Source organism: Hypomesus nipponensis, chromosome 24 (assembly GCF_054491055.1).
Source record: "Hypomesus nipponensis isolate SF chromosome 24, ASM5449105v1, whole genome shotgun sequence".
NCBI lineage: Eukaryota > Metazoa > Chordata > Actinopteri > Osmeriformes > Osmeridae > Hypomesus > Hypomesus nipponensis.
Window position 1 is genome coordinate 6999812 of NC_140384.1, and position 15457 is coordinate 7015268.

General features: G+C 46.7%; 2 protein-coding genes across 3 annotated transcripts; one reads left to right on the plus strand and one right to left on the minus strand.

Moving 5' to 3' along the window:
* Positions 1–2237: 2237 nt before the first annotated feature.
* On the minus strand, positions 2238–7408 carry anapc5 (anaphase promoting complex subunit 5). Its single transcript, XM_084690792.1, has 17 exons — positions 6806–7408; positions 6616–6695; positions 6427–6536; positions 6076–6307; positions 5870–5936; positions 5662–5763; positions 5297–5487; positions 5047–5128; positions 4850–4942; positions 4569–4750; positions 4283–4418; positions 4027–4101; positions 3794–3915; positions 3591–3698; positions 3292–3439; positions 2779–2941; positions 2238–2616 (listed from the first exon to the last, which is right to left on the minus strand). Exons 1-17 carry the CDS (start codon positions 7004–7006, stop codon positions 2408–2410), a joined length of 2301 nt encoding a protein of 766 aa, XP_084546918.1. The 5' UTR covers positions 7007–7408; the 3' UTR covers positions 2238–2407.
* Positions 7409–7706: 298 nt separating this feature from the next.
* Positions 7707–15059, plus strand: rnf34a (ring finger protein 34a). Of its 2 annotated transcripts, XM_084690083.1 has the most exons (7): positions 7707–7852; positions 9255–9473; positions 10660–11067; positions 11609–11671; positions 11840–12041; positions 12374–12403; positions 13340–15059. In XM_084690083.1, exons 1-7 carry the CDS (start codon positions 7847–7849, stop codon positions 13525–13527), a joined length of 1116 nt encoding a protein of 371 aa, XP_084546209.1. In that variant the 5' UTR covers positions 7707–7846; the 3' UTR covers positions 13528–15059. The 2 variants fall into 2 exon arrangements, with proteins under 2 accessions (XP_084546209.1, XP_084546208.1); XM_084690082.1 differs by lacking the exon at positions 13340–15059 and having other exon boundaries at positions 12374–13228.
* Positions 15060–15457: the final 398 nt, after the last annotated feature.

Here is a 15457-nt window from a genome sequence, read left to right on the forward strand (position 1 = left end):
GGTTGGGTGGTTGAAGTAGTCAAGGATTAATTTTGTTTGAGCAAAATGGTATACACTGTGCTGCCAACAACATTTTGATGGGGCAAGCAATATCAAATGTCAGTAATCTCTTCCACCATCTTCTGAATTTGCTGAAAATTTTGAATTTAGTTTAGTTGGGTTTAGTATAATGTCACCTATATACTCAAAAACACGTAGGATGCATTACACATGTATTACCTTATTCAAATTGAAATGAGTGATCATTTTAGAGGGTTCTCACCCAGGCCTCTGTTTGGGATAATTCAGAATTAACTTTTACATCGAATGTCTATGTTTTAGCAACAAAAAAACGCCATCTTGAAAATGACACCTTTCTAGTGGTCAAACTTTGGTAAACCTTTAACATGTCATTAAGGACACCTAATCCTAGTACCATTAGTAATACTAATACCAAAAACAGCTGAGAAACCTTTTGTTCGAATTTTTGTGTTCTAACAAAAGTTAAGTGTTTGTTTTTTCATATATGCAGCTGCTTATAGCAGCTAGTGGCTTTCACTAAATCCACGAAATGAACTCAGCACTGAAGCCATTTTCCTTCCTTTGTTTTCACTTTTGACTGGTAAGAGGGAAGAAAACTACTGAGTCCAGACACCTCCTCTTTACAAACTGCTCAAAGGCTCTGGATGACAAAGACAGTTACACTCGGTAGTCCGGTCAACAGAGTCCGTGACCAGGCTTCTTCCATGTTAATTCTTTTTCAACTTCTCTTTCTGAAAGCACTTAACCATGAAATATTTAAACCATGTGGTGCAATTCATATATACACAGTAAGCTTTCATCTGTCTTCAGATATAAATACATCCATATTATTACCGTAGTATAACCATTTTATTTAAGAGGTCACATTTAGTCTACAATGAGGTACAGGCTTATAAGATTTATTTTTCACTTCTTTGTAAGTGCCCTGTATAAGGCCAGGCGGTTTGGATCAGCACCCATGAAAAAACACCAAGAGGAGTTATGCGAAAGTGCATCCATTTACATAAACAGCAGAAGGCCATCTATCTATGTGTGTGGTGACATGTACCCTAACAAGTCTTCCTGTGAGGATTTTGTCAAAGATGTAAAGATGTTTCTAAAGATTACATTTAGTTTCAGTTTTTGTATGAGCCTGGTATTTTTTACAAACAGCCAACAAATTTGAGTACAAATTTGCTTTGTTTGTCACTATGGAGTTACTAACTGAAGACCCAGAGTTGAAGGAAAGGGGTTTCTGCATATGTAACCATGATTATGCGACTTCCAGGAACTAATTATTTACATACCAGCGCTAGGTAATGTTTACATTGAATTAAACTCAGCTTCTTTATGCAAACCAAAAGGAACATGTGTTTCAAACGTGCCGTGCCAAATAGTCCTCTTCGACCCACGCCATCCTGGGCGAGGCGAGCTGTGGTCTGGACTGTCACGGCACACTGATAACCTTTAAAACCTGTCACGAGTTCATCTACCTGCATCTGGGAAACCTGAACAACCTGTGAAATGAGCTCTGTTTCACAGCAACATTGGCCCCTTTCTATGAAATACAGGAGGACAACCGCCGCAATTCAGCTTATTTCACACACACAAAGATCAATTAATTGGACTACAGACATCTCATTTCCCTATTCCCTAATTGTCCCTGTGTTGGCACTATGTTACAGTATAAATGTGGTTATAACTATAAGGGAATTCCCTCACTGAAACAAATTCCTCATTGTCATTCTTCTTCCAGCACAAAAAAAAAAAGGAACTGTTCTCTCTGAAACATTCATCTTGTGGCTGGCTGTGATATTACTATCATTCATCATCATGGAGGTAAAACTGGCGCTCTTTGACAGCGCTTGATAAATGAATCCCACCGTACACAGAGAGAAACCTTCCAAACAGGGTTGTTAGACACCCCGGACTAGCGACCTCTGACCGCTTTACCAGACGTCATGTAAGTCCACTAATGCCACAACTCGAAGCACATTGATCATGTTGATGACAATGTCCAGAATGATCACAAACGACGGGACCAGCAGCACCTCAACAGTGTCTCTTCCCACAGTGTCTTGGGTCACACAGAGAGGATAAACAACAAGTAAAACCAGGATGTGCAAGCCGTTTCCTCTGGTTGTTTTCTGTGCTGTGATCGCCATCTAGTGGGCATGACAGGCCAAGTCAAGAAAACGAATTCCAAACGGAAAAGGAGAAATGGACTAACAGAAAAATTTAACAGTTACAGTCTGATATTTAATGTACAAACACAATTCTTATGCCGATTCTTTCAAACATCGCATTTATAAAACCACGACAAGGAAGTAACCAAACCTGCAAGTCATTGACGGTCGACTTTGCACGCAGGTCGTGTGTGTTAATGAGCGTTGTGTGTTAATGGATGTCAGAGCCTTGCCACGGTTGCCGCCGGTGACTGCAGCTCCTGATCCAGCAGTCTGAACAGCAGGGCGCTCTGGTTGCGCTGAGGCGCCTGTCCCAGGGAGTGGTGCAGCTGGGCCTGCAGGTAGTACACATCCCTCAGGCGCTCCTTGCAGTCCAGCAGGGAGAAGTAGCCCGCCGCCTCCTCCAGAGTCTGGACAGCCAGGCCCAGGGCTGGAGGTGAGGAGCAGAGAGAGAGCGAGAGCGAGAGCGAGATGCTACGTTGATCAAAAAAAACTTTGATTTCGGGGTCGGCACAGAAGGCCCGGTGAAGGCCCAGTGAAGGCCCGGTGAAGGCCCGGTGAAGGCCCGGTGAAGTGTGATGTGGTGGTTTACCTTCCTGCTTCTGGGGGAGGGGCCTGGGCCCGGCCCTGGACATCTGACAGCGGGCGGTGAGCAGCAGGGCGCGGCCCTTGTCCATGACGGCGCCGTGGGCCAGGACGGGCTCCATGGCCTCGTGGAGGACGCTCAACGCCTGCTCAGGCACCCCCAGCATCAGCTGCAGGGGGGAAACGAGAACTACTATTAAAGGACTGTTTTAGTACCATACTTACATTTAGTCATTTAGCAGACGCTCTTATCCAGAGCGACTTACAGTAAGTACAGGGACATTCCCCCCGAGGCAAGTAGGGTAAAGTGCCTTGCCCAAGGACACAACGTCATTTGGCACAGCCGGGAATCAATCCGGCAACCTTCTGATTACTAGTCCGATTCCCTAACCGCTCAGCCACCTGACTCATACTTGTCTTCACGTATAATGTCGCTGGGTTTGTGGTTGTGAGGACAAAGTGAGGGGTTTGGACGTGTGACTGGACCAGTGAGTGGATGTTTTCTGGTGTCTGTTGTGACCTGCGTGAAGGCCAGGTGCAGGATGGTCTCAGAGGCCAGGGCCTGGAGGTGGTGCTGCCTGGCCAAGGCCAGCGCCTGCAGCAGGAGAGGCAGCGCCGTGGCAAACTCACACGACTCCCAGTGGAGCTCGGCCGTGGTCAGCATCACCCTGAAACAGACGAGCACACAAACTGGTCCGTCCGTGTGTCACTTCCTGTCAGGACGGGGTCATCGATCGAGCACGGTACGATTCAAACACAAGAGCTGCCATGACTTGTCCCAAGTGGATGTCGAAACCACCCCTTGGAACCGTGGTCTACCTGATAATCATCTCTGTGCCTTTGGTCTTCTCACAGTGGAGCTGCAACTTCTGTAGGATGCTGTAGGCTTCTGTGGTGCGATTCAAGGCCTTCAGCACCCGGGCCTTCCTGTCAGCGGAACGCACACACACAATTATCTACTGGACCGAGAATTGCACAGAGGCCAAATGGGCCACGGGTCCAGACCGTCCCTCTGAACTTGCCTGTAGAGCCCTTCGGTTTTGTTCAAGGCGGCGATGGCTGTAACGAGGGGCTCGGCCACGTGGTACTTCCCGTCGTTCATCGACCTCTCAAACTGGATCTTCAGATCACACAGCATCCACAGCTGGTTCACAGAGGGGGGGAAGAAAAAGAAAAAGAAGTGACGTACAATATTCACAACAGTATGTCCCGGGCAGACGGCGCTCTAACAAGTCATCTCGTGTCGCTGACTCACCATGGCGTTCTGAGTGTGAGGGGGGAACTGCTCCTTCAGATGCTTCAGGATCTCCGACACAGCCCCGTAAAGGCCCTGCGGTGGAGGGAGAGGGACACGTCAGGCCAGGCTCGGTCTGCCTCCGCCCCAGCCTGAGCCCAGGGAGCCGGGGAGGGAGAACCCTGGTCGGCTCGGGAGGGACGGAGGGCGACGCGGACACACACGCAGCGCGGAGCAGGCGTGCGACACGCGCCCCGGACGGCGGCGGGGGCTCTACCTGTTCGGCGTGCAGGGCGGCCAGGTGGCAGAGCGCCACGCAGAAGGGCTCCGTGTTGTTCTGATGGACGCCGAAGTTCACCTGTTCCAGGCTGTTCATGTTGAGGAGAAGCTGGGCCTGCTGATTGGCCATCGTGCTGAGACACAGGTGGGAGGAATCAGGAATCGATCGCACACACCAACAGCACTCGACATGATCACACGGCTGGTACAGCCATCTGCTGAGGGTTTGTCTCGTCGCCACACTCAGCTTATGATCTGACGGCGCCTGACTGTAAGAGACTGACCTCTTGCCATACATCCTCCATATGGACGTGGTCTGGGCCAGGCTGATCTCAATGAGCTCTGACAGGCTGTGCTTCCAGTGCAGGATGTCTGTGTCCTTCAGAGCATCCATCAGCTCATGAGCCCTCCGGCCCTGAATAGCCCCTTCCTGGACCAGAGACTGGATGCCCAGAGACGCCAGGTACTAACACAGACACGGATCGAAAGAGACAGAAAGAGGGTGAGAAACGGAGAGAGAGAAAAAGCGATAAAGAAAGAGAGTGAAGGTTGACGGATCCCTTACCGGCAGACAGAAATGGGCGGCTATCTTGACCGAGTCTTCAGTTAATACCGAGCTGTCCGACCCTTTCATCTGTTCCAGCGTGTACAACCAGCTCTGAGACACACACACACATTCATTCATTCATTAGTCTACAACTGAAAAAACAATTGCAACATAAACATACTATTTGTCTTTTTTTGGCTTAGTACAGTTCGTACCAGGCAGTGCTGCAGACACACATGGTCGTTGGACTCCTGCGCTATGCGGATAGCCTCCTGAAGAGCCAGGTCTGCCTGTTGACTGAGCCCAAACAACAAGCTGCATTTCAGAAGGAAGCGCTCAACAGCCTTCTCAACTCAACCAGACAACCACCACCTCAGTTTGGAACCAAGAAGGTGGATGAAAGCATCTCAGCGAGTCATCTCTGGTGCTTCCATGAGACTCCTCCCACTGCCCAGACCTGCTTACTAGTGGCCGAAGCGACAGTGCAGGGCTGCCAGGTTGAGGGCGGCGTAGCGGAGGCTGCGGCCGTAGCCCTCGTCTCCATTGCTCTTGCCCTCGCTCCCAGACAGGATGAGGCGGTCGAAATAATGCAGCAGACTGTGGGTGGAGATGTAAATGTCCTGGACTCTCATGCTGTTCAGGTAGCTCAGGTAATGCTGCGGAAGGAGGAGACGTCGTTAGGTTCTCTATTAGGATGCACCTTAAGTCCTGTGTGGGGATTTATTGACTATTTATTTAATTGGATAAAAGCGTCTGCTAAATGAATAAATGTAATGTACGTCACTGTTAAATAAACTAAAAGCTGTACAAATGTTTTTTGTGAACTTTACCGCTTCTGAGAAATCGGGGTTGAACTTCAGCATGTTGTTGAGCTCGTCCTGCAGTGCTGCTGGTTTCAGCGCTTTGTTCTCATCGTTCTTCAGAAGGTAGGCCTGCGTGGAACCGTGGAACATCGACACAGCGGTCCAATACATGCTTCAGGTGACGGGGCAATCCTATAGCCCAAGTACCACAAACACAATGAATAATCGCACTGACCTGTCGAGCAAGAAAATATTCTGCCTGTTTTTGAGAGAGTGGTCCTCTGCTTGGGGCATCGTCATCCCTAAGAAAGACAGGAACCACAAGAAGAGGGGGAGGGGGTCATCAACATTTTAAGCATTGCGATTGACAATTTGATAACACACAGGATAGCAACATATGCTTCTGCAACCACCAAGTCTTCATAAACGAGGAGCTCTGACTTGGAAAGGGGCGTCTCCAGGTCCTTCTTCTCCATCCTGTCTCCGACTGTGTCGTCTGTGCTGGTGAGGTCCATGTCGGAGTCATCAGCAGCCAACGCAGGAACCTCCCCCTGGCCGTTACTGGGCTGGCCATAGTGACTGTGATAGTAGTGCTGCAGGGACTTGTACAGCTTGTACACCTGGCTGAATGACAGCTTGTTGTAGGCCAAAAGCATGTGTCTCATAAAAAGCCCTAAAACACAAGACACGATAAAGACTCATTTGACGATTGTCATTACAATACCTAATTGCCTCAATACACGACACCGCTCCTTTCAAATATCCTACTCATCACATATCATTAATACCCACCAACAACACTGGTTTTGTAAGCCTCCGAATCAAAAGCGGCGAATGGATTGGGAAGGGTGGCAAAGAAGTATTCCATATCCTTGAGCTCTCCATCCGCCATCTCATGCAACCTTTGAAAAATAAATTCAGAAGACTCAGAAATAAAACTGTCTGCAGACCTTGACAGAATGTCATTTAAGCCATGCATACCTGAGTTTAACAGCATATGCCGTTTGAGGGCAACATTCTTCAACACTCTTCAGAAACTGGGCAAGGTTCAGGTCAGGGCCCTTAATGAAGAGACACTTAATTTCTCAGTAGCAAATGAATAACAGCAGGTAAAAACAGGTCAGAGAATATTGACTGTCAACGGCAATAGAAGTGTGAAGCATAGCCAAACCTGTTGAAGGGGCAGAATTAGTTTGTTCAATCGCCTTCTTTCTTGAAGAGCAATAGGTTTTGATGTGGTCATCTCGTATAGCAAGGCGAGAACAGAAATTTTGTAGGGAGTGACCCAATCTTTGATGCCAAATACATTGGCATGAACTACCCCATTAGTCATCATTGGATTAAAATATAAACTTTCATGAACGCTTGCCATTATTTTGGAAAGGAGAGTTACCTAGCTAAATGATATAGGTAATAATGAGACTCAAATCTTTAACCCGTATGAAAATTACTAATGTTGCTTGCACGTTTTGCAAAATTAATGCAGAAGTTTCCTAAATAGCACTATTAAACTAAGAGGATCAAACAGCCTAAACGATGGACTGTTATGACTGTAGCTAGCTACCTTGCTAGCAGTAAAGTGTCAAATATTAGTTATTAGCGTCGCCCAAAAAAAATCTATATAATCGAATGCAACGGATTATCTATTGGCATGTAACGCTAGCTGCTTATCAAAATAAATGTAACTATCATTTCAGCTACATTTTTAAAGACACTCTAAAATCATAGCTTCAAACTCCCCTCCTCTGTCCCTCGATATTTACGTCAGTGCAACAATGGCGCTCTGACGCTACGTAACAGTCAGCGTACAGCAGTGTGGGAACAGACACATCGATCAGGCAATACTGTATTAAATGTAAATATGATATGAATACAGCATATTAAAAATTTTAACTTTCCTAAGTAATACAGTATTTGCATAATTTTGCTTTGGTGATGTCTAGCAGCGGCCAACCGTCAGTGCAGGTCAACACCCATAAAATATGATTGGACGTTACATGAGCTGCTGCAGCTATCCTTACTCTGATTGGGTGGGGAGCATGTCTATCAGACCGTGTTGGGCTCGCTATCTTGTCAAGCTCATCATGCAAGAAGATATCCCTCTCTGAGCAATATACTTAAGACAGTCAGTTTATTAAGAGATGATCGAATGGACTGTTGCAATGGTTAGATTATCAATTTACTTTCCCAAATCCCTGAACTCGGAGTGGCTATGAAGGTACACTTTCTTTCTTTATGATAGCTTGTAGACTAAAGCGCTTGATGCAATTTAAGTTGCATCTACCATTTAACGTTAAACCAGTCACCAAATCTTATTTCAGCTTATATAGCAGGTAGATAGCTACTTACTATCTGCATTTTGCTTATTACAATGGTTTAGCTAGATAGTTGAAGCAAAAGTCAGTATGACTGAATAACCAAGCTGTCTAAGGGCTCAATTATGTAAGTATGTGCCACAAGCTATACTGGTTAGCTAGCTTGTTAAATCATGCACACAACCCCTGGAAGATAACTAACTACAGTAGCTAATTAGTTAGATCACCTGGAATTATCATCTACTAAGAAACCTGATTTCCTGCAAACTGAGTCCTATGTCTATGCCGTTGACTGTTTTTGCCCATGAGTGACTAACAATTAGATGATAGAGACATTTTTCTGGCTTGCACAATATGCTACTCATGCTCTCTCTGAGCAAGCTTAAAGGAATGTCTAATTTATTTAAGTAACAACGTGCAAGGATAGAGATTGTACGTAGCTATATATTTCAGTGGCAGTTAGGCATCCGTTCTGAAGTCTGGATCAGTGTGTATATAATGATCATTACGGTATAGTAGATGGTCGATTACAACTGGTTAATAGATTCTCATTCTATAAATTGATTTTAGTCACGCTTCACTCCTTCTATAGCCACGACATGGTTCTTCATTTTCTTACGTTCAGACACCCAACATTTAATAGTTGCAATAATGCAAATAATGCAACTTAGTCTCCAAACTGGAGTGAACTACCACCCTTGAAATGGATACCTGTTGCATAAACCTATTCCACAATTTTAGACTCAACATTTTTGGTCAGATAAGGTCAATACTAGGAAAAAGGTAATCATGCAGGTTTTTAGATTAGCTAACAAACTAAATTACGCATACTGCACGCTTCCACAGTATTCTACTTTATTGCACCATTTCAACTTTTACCTGAAGGCTTACCATATAGAATACTATTGGTTGAAAAAGAAGGCGACTAGCTGTGTTGTGATTGGGTTGGTTTGTCTGGTAAAGACAAGCTCCTATACGCATGCAATGACCAGATATGTTTGCTTTTATCCCAGGGTATAACTGAGTGAAGGAGGTACACGTGAGGCCTTCTTGTAGAATTATGACATTGTGTTTCCATGGCCACTCTATTTTTAGACACTATTATCACATGTGCCGCAACCTGTGTGAACCACATCTGAGCACAAAACCAATTCATTTGAAGGTATGCCTCGTTGACTTGTGCGCCGGTTACCCGGGGCGACGTGACATTCGACAGGGAGGCGTTACCGAGGCGACCGTAGGGCCTCACGTGTGTTCCGTGTGTTCTGTGTGTTCCGTGTGTTCCGTGTCTGTGTGATTGGCCAGGCGGGGGCCTCGTCCATGTGGGCTTCGTGCTGTGGTCTGCTGAATGAAGTCATGGGCACGGGGGCGGTACGAGGCCAGCAGCCCGGGTTCGGAGCGGGAGCAGGACCCTTTCGATTTGCCCCCAGCGCGGGCTACTCCACATACCCACCCACAACCTCAGGGAGCCCCAGCCTGGTTTGCAAGGCCTGTGGACAGGCCTTCTCTGTGTTCCGAAGAAAGGTAAGGAGTTTACACTTACATTTAGTCATTTAGCAGACGCTTATCCAGAGCGACTTACAGTAAGTACAGGGACATTCCCCCCGAGGCAAGTAGGGTGAAGTGCCTTGCCCAAGGACACAACGTCATTTGGCACGGCCAGGAATCGAACTGGCAACCTTTAGATTACTAGCCCGATTCCCTCACCGCTCAGCCACCTGACTCCCGAGTTTACCCAGACGAGCATGCTCACGGGAACTAGATGACGATAAAGATATAGTCTGGTTGATTTGAGAAAACTGTTGACATGTCTAATAGCCATAACATTAATCTACTTATGTTTTCTAATCTGTTCTCATTATCTAATGGTGATGTTTAAAATTGAGCTTTAATCTAATGCGTCCACAAATTGATCCAGTTCAGAGACTCTAAATAGAGATGGAGTGTTGCGTCAGAAAACTCTCGACTACAGGGCTTTTGTCAGCATGATTTGACCATTTTGATTGGATACAGAAATGTAGAGTACAAGTAATTAGGCTGAACTTTCTCAACCAGATTTAGCCCACAACCTCAAAACCCTTGACCTCTCATGAGGATCGCTCGAAACCCAGCTGAGAAACGCACAATGACAAAGTCTCTTGTCTGTCCTGTTGTCCCAAAGGATGGAGTCGTCGTCAGCTGGGCACAGGGTTCCATTCCTTTACTGCGCGTGTTCCCTTCTCTGTCTTTTGGTTACCGTAGCAGCCTTGGGTTGATTCCCCCCCCCCCCTTGCGTGTATTACCGTTTGATGTTTTCTGACATGAAAGCGAGGAACAGCCTCCAGTCTGGCTGTCTGCAGAGGGAGGGGAACAGATGTGGATGATTGAAGAATGCAGCGACATTGATCTGTTTCCTCAAGACTCGTTTGAGCTCTGACGGCCCACTTTCCAGTCGTACGCCCACTGCTCGCCACGATTCAGCTGGAGATGAATGCGACTTTATTTCCGAATTTGAAACCAGATATGGATACAAATTTGATCCACACTTGGATTCAAAAATACATTACAATGAAAGGACATTAGGAGTTTCAGCAGGCGGTGAGCGGGATGTACAAAACCTATTAAAACGTAGCTGGCCTCGGGCCTGTCCGCATCACAGTCCCTGTCACGCTGTGTGGGGTTCCTATCCCCATTTCATCTCCACACTCTCTCTCCTCTCTCCTCCCCTCAGCATGTTTGCTGCGAATGCAAGAAGAGCTTCTGCTCGCTGTGCTCCGTGCTCCGGGAAAACCAGCGCACCTGTGCCACCTGTCACCTGCTGAAGGGCACGGCCTTCCAACGCCCGCTGCTCATGCGCCTGCGCGTCAAAGACCTGCGCCAGTACCTGTTGCTGCGCAACGTGCCCACGGACACCTGCAGGGAGAAGGAGGACCTGGTGGACCTGGTTATGTGTCACCAGGGGGCTGAGGGGGAGGAGGAGGAGGGAGAGGAGGAGGAGGACCTCGACAGGGCCAGCCTCAGCTCCCGCGTCCTCTACACCCCGCCCCCTTCGGCGGCGCACTCGGCGTCCGAGCTGACCGCCCTCGCCGTGTCTCAGGGCGAAGCGCTCAGCCCGAGTGACAGCTCGGGGACCAATCAGGTACGCGCACACGTTAACCACACGTGTAGTGTGTGTGTTCTTTCTCCTGGGCTTGGAAAGGGTATCTACATGAACCTGATCTAACCCTGAGCATGTGTCTGTGTGTTCAGGTAATAAAACAGATGTGATAGCCATCATGTTGTTTACCGCTGAGAAGTCTCAACATCAGTATTCTGCTGGGAGCCACACAGACTATTACTGTAGAAAGCATACAGGATGTTGTGACCGGGAGAAGGGAACAGAGAGTGCTGGAAGGCATTAGGACTGATATGGAAATGCCTTCTTTACTGGAATAGATCATTCCAAGTTCTCTGCTTTAAATACTCAGGTGGTGGCCAGTGCTGTAATCGTTACTGGAAATAGATTTGTTCACTACGTATCATGAGCCCAAACTATGGATTACTAATCCTAATCCTTGACAACTGGCCAAGCCTACCTTAGACTGCCAATGGCTTATGGTGTTTACTCCCTGTAGCACTCAGTTGTGTGTGGTTTTGTGTGTATGTGTGTGTGTGTGTGTGTGTGTTTGTTACCTGTCTAGGATCTAGGCGATGTTACGTCTTTCTCCCTCTTGAACCTGGAACCCAGTGATCACACTCCAGAGGTGAATATCTCCTCAGCGGTTCTGTTGAAACCGTCAGTCACAATCCTCTCAGGCAACCTACTCCAACATTCTCCATTCCTTTCCGTGAAATACAGTACACAAAATTCTCGTTCGGGGTGTGATCACAGTCGATTACAGACGCTAGTCCTGACCCCCTCCCCCCCGCAGGTGAGCCCTCAGACACAGAGGCAGGCCCGGGCTTCCCTCTCCGACATCTCCAGCCACAGGGACATCGAGTGCCTGTCTGTCCGGCAGCTGAAGGAGATCCTGGCCAGGAACTTTGTCAACTTCTCGGGGTGCTGTGAGAAGTGGGAGCTTGTGGAGCGCGTGGGCCGGCTGTACAAGGAGGCCGAGGACAACAGGAAGTCAGGTGGGGATCTCTACCAGGCCTGTTGTCAGGCAACAGCAACCGTGGTTGGAAAAATACTTTGATAGAGATAGTAAGACAAATGCTAAGAAGGAAGGGAGAGAAAGACAAGGGGAGGACATGCTGGAAATTGCCCGGGCTGGAATTGAACCCGGGCCCCTGCAGTAAGGCTTTAGCTTTTACTTTGCCCCGTAACATTTATTTTTGCTTCGATTTGCTGCGAGGAATCAATAATTCAGTGTAAATTGAGCTCACTTGATACAGTGCAACTGGTCTGCTATGAAGAAACGGATGTGTCATCTCTTTAAAGTATCGTGTTTTCTGTTCCTTTCCAGTGGAAAACGTGAGCATGGCTGTCACTGCAGGTAAGAGATTACCGATCTCTCTCGTGTTTTTTCCACGGTACCCTTCACAAGCCTCTACTGACCACAATCCAGTTTCAAACGTGGGATTGACACAAAGAATAACATATTTAATGATCCTTATCAGAGTCATTATTACATGTCTGTCACTTTACTCCTTCCACACAAGTGGTAGCCTACCCACCTCCTATCTGCAACGGTGGAGTTGGAGGTAAGGTATCAGAGAAGTGTCCACCCCCCCTCCCCCCTCGCTCACCCCAGTCAGTCCACTTGTCTGTGACTCGCCGTCATGTCCCTACTGAACCTGCATGAAGCACAAACGCCCCTCCTGGAGCTGTGGACAGTCTAGCGATGTCTACCGCGGCCCCGCACCCAGATACACATCCTCCACACGTCCTCTGGGATATTCGCGCTCTGGTGTGAAGTGCTTCATGATTTTTTTTCTTCATCCGTTTAAGCGATTTGCCAGGAAGCACCGTTTTTTGCATTTCATCCCCCTATCCGTCTCCTCATCAGAACCATGGGGTGGCCGTTGTGTTTATTACATCTGCAAACTTCAAACCATACTTTGAAGTATCAAAGTCCATTTTACAATGCTAGATATATATTTGTGTTTAAGCCTTGTAAAGATTCAAATCTTTGACAAGGATAGTCTCATCGTCAGGGAAACAACCCCCCCCCCCTCTCCTAGACAATGACATTTCCAATGTGTCAACCTGTGTTGAGCATGCTCTCTGGTTTGTAGTAAGTGACCTTTCCAAGACAAAGCACTCGGGATAAGAGGGGATATCTGAGTGAGCTCTTGAGGACCTATGTCACACTGTCATACCCCCACAGTCCATGGTGCCCTCCTCACTTTGTCCCCCCCCCTGCAGAGCCCCCCCCCCCCCTCCTCCTCCCTGAGTTCTCCTCCTCAGCTCTCTTCCTGGCTCGTTGCAGACGGCGAACGTTCTCAGCTGGCCAGCCACGACGACAGCCTGTGCAGGATCTGCATGGACGCCGTGATCGACTGTGTGCTCCTGGAGTGCGGACACATGGTCACCTGCACCAAGTGCGGCAAGAGGATGAACGAGTGCCCCATCTGCAGGCAGTACGTGGTGAGGGCCGTGCACGTCTTCAAGTCTTAACCCGTCCCCCCCCCGCACCCCCCTCACCCCCACCCCTTCATCACCACTTCCTTAAGACACGCCCCCCTCCTCCAGCGGACGTTTGGGACCATCCGTGTCAGAGACCAACCACGCAGCTCACAAACCTACCAGACTCTTTATCTGTGGATTTGCTCCGTTTTCATTGGTCAAGCCACCGCTTGACCAATGAAATCCACCCTCACGTGAAATCATTCCGTAACCCAACACGCGTGCTGCTCCCAAGATGTCGATGTTGTCATGCTTTTCTTACTAATGTTGACTTGAATATGAATGTGAGGTATTCAAACACGTGCAATCCTGTCTAACATGACGTGTCACTCACGGATCTACCTATGGACTGAGAACATGCTCAGAACACACACAAAAAAATAACTGACACTTGCTGCATATCTTAGTAAGATAAATATGATGAATATACTGTGTTTAACTGTATTGAGATCCGCAGGGTGAGTGATGTAGGTGCCAAATAAGAAGTGGGGTTCCCTCTTGCATTTCTCACCCTTGTTCTCACCTTATGTATGTGTGTATGTTTGATAATTAGCATGTCATACGATTATCTGTAGCATATTTTCAGATTTTACCAATTGTGTGCACCACTGTTCACATCAAATTGCATCCATGAATCAGGATTGGGAGCTTACTTCTCTTGAATGAATATTAGCGAGCTATCACTCTGTAATGGTCTAAACGTTATACTGGTTGCTTGTTACCGTGTGTTATGTCTTCTGATAAAAGCAATATCGCTGTGGATTATCTGTGACAAAAACAGAACGGGTGCTAACTGAAACTCAACTATACTCTTACTGTTTTCTTTCGTCTTCATACCTACTTTGTTGTGTATGTGTCGTTATGAATGTCTTTGTTTTCTAGGAAGTCAAGGGAATACCTTATTATGCATTTATGACTGCTGATGTATTCCTATTATTGTGTTTTGGGATCATCAATATTCTGCTCAGTTGTAACTTAAAACATTTTTTTTTTTTTTTACAACTGTTCAAAGACGTAGCTGCAAGTCTACAGACACTTGTATGTAAACAATACAGAATGAAAAAGTGACTTATATAGTTGCAAATATTGTTTCATATCACTGAGATGTACATATCTATATTTTTTCCATTTAATTTAAATGTGTAATGACACGTTCAAGATGTCCATCAGATTAGGTTAGTTTATTATTAAATGAAAGAGTTATGTTTCACTGTCAGATGATTTCACTTTCATTCATGGATTTGCCTAAGCTTAGAAGCAGAGCATGAGGACATTTATCAAGGCACGGGACTGAATACTTAATTTTCCCTTCTGCTCTTAAAAAATATCAAGCACTGTACTGTATCACATATCTACATAGCTGCTATCACAGATACGATGTCACATGCAAACCACAACAGCAGTTGAGCAGGTTGCACTTTCCTTGGGTATGGTGTGTAGAACTATATCGTGTGCAAGGTCTGGTCTTTGTATTTCGGAATGGTAAACTTTTTATTTTGGTAATTAAAGATTTAAATTGGAAATACATTTATTGCGTCTTTGTCTTTAGCTTCTAACATACACAGCCTCTCGAACAATGGAGAGCATTGAAGCCAAGTTACACTGTTGCCTGGAAACTGACAGCTGCACCCCGCTTCAGCAAGATAAAAACATGGTGATACCGATATGATCCCTGTTAAGTTGAGGAAAGGGCATCCGACGGTCGTTTCTACTCAGAGTAAGCAACCGTAGGTCAGCTATGAGCCTACCATTTTTCAAATGCTTTGGTGTCCCATGTCAACATGTTGGTGTCACCATCAGCCGGAACTTGGGTATCATCAGCCACTGTGTAAAATACCTGATGATTGTTGAGAAAAACATTTTAAAATTGCAAAATATATGAACACAGCTTATGTATCACAATTCCCATCCTACAATAGGA

Coding starts and splice junctions, on each gene's coding strand:
- anapc5 (XM_084690792.1), bottom strand. CDS start 7,006: ATGGCAAGCGTTCATGAAAGTTTATATTTTAATCCAATGATGACTAAT. Junction 5,937..6,075: donor CTGGAGACGCCCCTTTCCAA/GTCAGAGCTCCT, acceptor TGTCTTTCTTAG/GGATGACGATGCCCCAAGCA. Junction 4,102..4,282: donor CCGCCCTGCACGCCGAACAG/GTAGAGCCCCCG, acceptor CCTCCACCGCAG/GGCCTTTACGGGGCTGTGTC.
- rnf34a (XM_084690082.1), top strand. Junction 11,068..11,608: donor ACAGCTCGGGGACCAATCAG/GTACGCGCACAC, acceptor TTACCTGTCTAG/GATCTAGGCGATGTTACGTC. Junction 12,042..12,373: donor CGAGGACAACAGGAAGTCAG/GTGGGGATCTCT, acceptor GTTCCTTTCCAG/TGGAAAACGTGAGCATGGCT.